This window comes from Ceratina calcarata, unplaced genomic scaffold (assembly GCF_001652005.2).
Source record: "Ceratina calcarata isolate Rehan_Ccalc_2016 unplaced genomic scaffold, ASM165200v1 scaffold618, whole genome shotgun sequence".
NCBI classification, from domain to species: domain Eukaryota; kingdom Metazoa; phylum Arthropoda; class Insecta; order Hymenoptera; family Apidae; genus Ceratina; species Ceratina calcarata.
In genome coordinates, this window is record NW_017177426.1 from 46316 (window position 1) to 52402 (window position 6087).

A 6087-nucleotide genomic window follows, 5' to 3' on the forward strand; every position below is an offset into this window, starting at 1 on the left:
GCATAGTACATAAAAACTTATCATCTTAGCAGATAGCTGGGATCCATATCAGATCAGTTTGCAACAAGAACTTTCGCGGAAACGCAGGCTGAACAGAAAGACTCGGCGTTCCGGAGCTAAGCATCGGGCGAAGAAACTCCACCGACAGATATTGAAACAATTAAAGTATCAACTAATTTATTCGGAACAACCGAAAACATCGAGTCACCCGGAAAGGCCGTGTTATTCGCCTATTTCACAAGCATCTACTATTCTAATAAATTCCGAACTTGATATAGAAGAAACCTCATCTATAATAGTTATAGATTCCGACACAGAAACTATTATTTGTGAAGAAATAGATACTAATACCGCGATTAAAGTAATAGACCATGAACAAATTCCAAATGAATTGGTAAATCGTTATGTGAATGAAATCAACAATTATATGCAAGGTTATAATTGAAGTAGTAATAAAGGATGCAGAAGGGTAATCAATAAAGAAGATAAATCCAGATTTCTATAAAATTCATTTATTTAATCACGATATCCTTTGAATCAATCCGCACGCCTGCAGGGACGTTCAGTCGTCTACCGGGTTGACTTGCAGGATTGGCGGCCCCACAATACGTAAACCTGGACGACAAAAGAAACACATTCCATTAATTAAAATATTCTTCATTTTAAATAAATAATAAATGAAATAAAATTAGCATACCTAGTCCTTCCTCGAGCCGCTCCGAGGCGCCGGGTCCGTCGTCCAGTCCTTCGCGTTTCGTGACGTCTGTGACGTTTCCTCTTCAAGGAATCACGTTCTACGTTCCAGGACGTCACATATTATTTTTGGTGACAGCGGTGGGATACCGAAAAGGATATCTCGAAATTTCTTATAATCTACGTATAAATAAAATTAGCGCGAAATCATGTCGAAATCAGTGATAAAATTGGAACCCAAAGATCCTTTAGAGGAGGAAGAATTAGTAATATTGTCCGAAAGTTTAATCGAAAAAGAAAAGAAAATGCGAGCACGTGAAGACAGATTAAGACAGGAACGAGAAGACATGGAAGACAGAATACGTGGCCAAGAAATTAGGATTGAGCAATTACTTGAGGACAAGGGTCGTATGATAGAAGAAAAGAAGGAAACAGCAAAGGAACAAGGAAATTTAATGGACATTTTCGAATCGCTTTGTCCAATGATTCGAGCACATTGCAATGCAATGAGCTGGCTAGTTTGGAAGGTGAAGCACCCTGTACTGGTCCGGACAGAATCCAACCGAACGCAGTTTCTTGTGCAATCGGCAGGTCGTCGTTAATTCGACGTAATCCGCCTCTCAATATACGCGCATACACGTCTGCTCCTAGAAGTATTTCTATTGAGGTGTCAGCACATATTTGCGGATCAGCTAATTCAAGTCCCTTATATTGAGACAGAATCTTAGCTTGAATCCGCGGTGGAGTGTACGAGCTGATTTTCTTGACGATCATGGCACTCGCAGTTAAAAACGGCGTTTGGCCTCGTCTATCGCCAATACCAACTTCGGCACTATTTTTGATGAATGCGGTCCGTCCGCCCCCCAGTCCGGAAACGGTAGCTGGAGTTCGCCTTTTTTTCAGGCAAAGTTAATTCGCTAAATCTGCTGAAATGAACGACATTTCGGAACCCTGGTTTAGGAGCGCGCGAGCATAGCGCGATTTGCCGTTCGGTCCGTAAACACGGATCAAGGCTGTTGCTAGTAGCACCGAGTTAATCCCCTTTGGTTGATCAGCTGTCTTGTCGCAGTGCATTGACACTGGCTGTTTCGAAGACGCTGCTTGGAGTTCACGCCTCGAATTAGGAGCATTCCGATGCTCCTTTTTACCTCCGCGATCATCGCGTCGAGGTGTATCCTGCTTGCCTTTAAGTGGACGCGTCTTACGTTCGCAGTGCAGTAATGTGTGATGGGATGCACCACATTTGTCACAGACTATCGTACTTCTGCAAGACGGAAGTGTACGTCCTTCAGACAAGCATCTGGTGCACATATTGTTTGCTCTAATCCAGAAATAACGCCCTTGTGCATCACGTTGTCGAAATTCATTGCAGTCCGTTATTCGGTGCTGCTGTTGACAAAACGAGCAATAAGATGTCGATTCCCGTGCCCGTGTTTCCACGTTCGTTGCATGGGATCTGACTTTCTTCTTCTCGGATTTCGAGGAATTCGGTTTGTTGTGCATATCCTTTGCCGCAAAGATAGCACTCACCTTATTTTCAAGAAAGCACATCATCTCGTTAAATGCGGGGAACTTTCGTGCATCATCGAAAGTCTGTTCCCATTCCGCCAGTAGCTCTTCATCGAACTGACTGGAAATGTAAAATACCAGGAATGGACCCACTTGATCAACCGGGACGCCTAGTTTAGGAAGCGCGTCTAAGGCTTGTTGTAAGCCGATGGTTATCTGCGTGATGCTTTCTATGTTGTCGTGCTTAACGGGCTTGAGGTGGAATACCTTCTTAAACCACGAGGTCTGAATCAGCCTCGGGTTATTATAACGCTTTTCGAGCGTTGCCCAAGCGATCGAGAAATTCTCGTTCGTTAGCTCCAACGTGGAGACGGTACGCAATGCGTCGCCTTCCAAAGCAGCTTTTAAGTACTGCAATCGTTGAGCGTCCGACAACGTAGGATTATTGGTGACGGCTGAACTGAAGAGATCGCTGAAAGCCGGCTAATCTGGATGATTTCCGCGGAAACGCGGGAGGTCCAGTTTCGGTAAACGAACTGACGCTCTATACGTGGTATGGCCTTGTCCGGCGTATTCGCCTGACGCTGCACGCGCTTCTTGCGCTTCTTGCCGTTCGAGAGTCCGAATCTGCTCGTAAATGTACCCAGCAGTTTCGTGAAAGACTCTCTCGTAATCATCCATATGCTTAGCTTTAAAATAGCTAAGTTTCTCTCGTTGCTCCGGGGTCGCCGATGCAATTAGGCATGCATGACGACTTTGAACACCGTCCCATTCTTTCTCGAGTATATCGAGTTGGGCTCGGACATAGTCCACAGTGTATTCCGACTTCGATTTCTTCTTCATATTGGTTTTAATGTTACCAATACGATTACTCCTTTCTAGATGGGCTAGTATGAATACATCTAGACGCATTCTTCCTAGAATGTCCTTTTTTGGAGTGGCCATTGTTGCTAGACAATCGTAAATTTCGAATTATCTGTACTGTATTCGGGCGCAGTGAATTCACTGTTTCTTCTGGCGCGTAGACGCAACCGCTTCGCTCTTTCAATCCGGCTCGAAGGACCTTTTGTTTGGAGATTTAGCCTAAACACAATTTAACTGGTACCGGAAAAGAGGGAAGCAGATTAAATGAAATAAAAGTGTTAATCCTTTTATATACAATCGTTTATTGAACCGTCGAAACTATCGACGATTCCTTGAAAGATGTTACAAATTTGGATTTTGTATTTATCTTTTCTTCGGCGAAGGCTGAGGCCGACCGATTATCGTCTGTCCCTGTAAACAAACAGAATACCGAACGATTCGATCAATTTAAAGTAACGACTGAATAGCAGCCGCGGACTGTGAAGAATTATGTGAAAGAGAATACTCTTTCCTTCGTTGCCCTTATTTTTCGTACTAGATTTCGATATGCCGAAACAGTGCTCGCGTTACGCCACTTGCAATTGCAAGCACAGCCACTGTGGCTGTACGCGGAAGTTCGGGTCGTAAGTCCGGACTTCTACTGACATTCACAAGCTCAGTACGCTTGCAAGCTACACTCTTTCTTGATGCACCTTCACCAGGGAGATTGGAAACGCGTATTATTCGCGGAACTCTGCAGTATCGGGTGAAGATCCAATACCCATTGCAGGCCCTTGACGAATGCGCCTATCCCACAACCGGCGGTCGACCAACAATTGGCCACTGACCCGGAGCGTAATCCGTTAGCAAGATACGACCTCCTGTTCGTATCTCGTTCCCTGCAAATGAAATCAGTGCGGGGCAACTTAAGGAGGAATCGAAAGAACTGATCTTTCGATTCTTTTATGCAGAAGTCGAAAAGTATTGAGAGGGACTGGCATACAGTCTATTCCTCGTCCTTTCCTGTGATAATTTCGGATTATGAATTCTTCCTTGTATGAATAGTGAAAGCAGTATCGAAATATTCCGATCTGTTCACTGTGACGGCTATGTGCTGACAGACCGTGGAGCTCCCCTTGTCCGTCGAGGAAAACTAATCTTCCGCTATGCGGCGTCCTCGACGAATTAGTCTATCCTTTTCTATTATGTATTCTTCTTAGAGCAAGAACACCTGTTCCGAGAATTCAAATGCGAATTCTCGTTACCGGTGATTCCGGCCGGCAAATGGTGTTATTATTTTTTCCCTCGGTACGGCTCGCGTTGACTCATCGATATAAGGAACGTCGCACCGTTTCTGATACTCGAGCAATTCGAAATCTAACGCTTTATTAAAATTTAATTCGATAAGGCCGAGAAAACTCCGTAAACCTTCCTTTTTTAATTTTAAAACACCGTTCTTTAAACATATATGTATGTATATATATATATATGGCGTAAAGGATTAAAAAGCTTAAGAATTTATCGGAGTCATTCTGCGCTTAGTGTTTAGTGTGGATTGTGACTGTGTGTTTCGTGTCTTGTGGACACTACGGACGGGATAATTTCGGTGCATGTGTACTTGTGTGGATATTTCATTTCGGTGCGTAGAAAAAAGGCATTCACCCTCCTGACTCGAAAATCCCATAGAGCGAGTTTCGATGTGCTCTTGCGGATTAAGCGAGTGATTAGGTTGAATACCAGGATACATCGCATTAGAATAATTTCCCATCTCCAGCACCCGAGGTAAGCCCACAAATTTCTTATAGGTACGGTCCTACTTTCGGTTATCGACATGCATCGATCGGCGGTGATCAGCTGAGCGTATGCCGAAAACGTCCGTCGATGCGAGACGGATTGTCAATTTTAGGGGCAAAAACATCGAATTTTTAAATGTTAATAACTAATTAACGAAGTCCTAAAAGCAATTTTTTCTCTCTTGATTTTCGACTTACTTTCGACCAAAGAATACGTCCTTAAAATATTGCCCACTAGTAGGTTTACACCCTGTATACGTATATACATATATATATTGAAACAAGGGATATTATAAGAGAAAAGAATAATTATTAATTAAAAAATAAGCACCCGCAACCAGCGGAAGTGTGATGAGGCACGTACGCTTCTAAGAACAACAGTCACACTTGCATTTTCGCTGACAGAGCATCAGCGAATTCTTCTCTCCCACTATACTCCCATTATGGGCCCAGCGCATTATTACTTGAAGTGAGTCTAGAACAGTGAGTCGAAGTAGAGGCAGTCTAGTAGAGTCGGTCGGAAGAGTCAGTCGAATCAACGAGTCGCAAAAATGTAGTCGAATAGTGAACTACGAGTGACGAATAGTCATTCCGAATCATTGTACATCGATTATCAAGAGTCTAATTGTTTTAAAGAATCTACATCTGTCTAAGTCAGTCTGAATCTATAACTCGACCAGTGAACATCGTGAATCTATTGTTAAACCTTTGAATGTGTGTAATAATCAAGAATATTATAAAAGGTAACTAGTCAGTCTGAATGAAACCAGCAACAAGTGAACTACGTCAAGTTTGTTGTTCATCTACGAAACTATTCTGTAAAAGTTAAAGTGTGTAACCATTTATATTCTACCTTCGTTAATTAAAGTAAGCATTTAAAACTACATTATTTATTATCCTGCACCATTTCTTTATTGATTAAATTACTTTCTGTACTCGTCCTAATTGTTACATTGATCATAATATTAAATTCATAATTTCGAATAATAGAATTATAAGCAATTTTAAGTGTTTTATCCTATTCTTATAGATTTTAAGTAGGGGATCGAACGGTGGAGCAGTCTTGTAGGCGCTTCCCATCAACGGAAGAAGGAAAGGTGTGAATAGAGCAGTCCTGAAGGCCCCCGCCCCCAATCCGGAAATTAGAGAAAGATCCTGTCTGAGCAGACCTGAAAGCGCTCCGGATGTAATAAATGGGAAAGGATATGAACACAGTAAGAATACTTATTGGACAATAGAGTAATTCAAT

General features: G+C 42.5%; 1 protein-coding gene across 1 annotated transcript; it reads right to left on the minus strand.

Annotated features, from left to right (window-relative positions):
* Window positions 1-1602: 1602 nt before the first annotated feature.
* On the minus strand, window positions 1603-3147 carry LOC108630014 (uncharacterized). The gene is made up of 2 exons (XM_018033061.1): window positions 2744-3147; window positions 1603-2662 (listed from the first exon to the last, which is right to left on the minus strand). Exons 1-2 carry the CDS (start codon window positions 3145-3147, stop codon window positions 1603-1605), a joined length of 1464 nt encoding a protein of 487 aa, XP_017888550.1.
* Between the last annotated feature and the right edge of the window lie 2940 nt (window positions 3148-6087).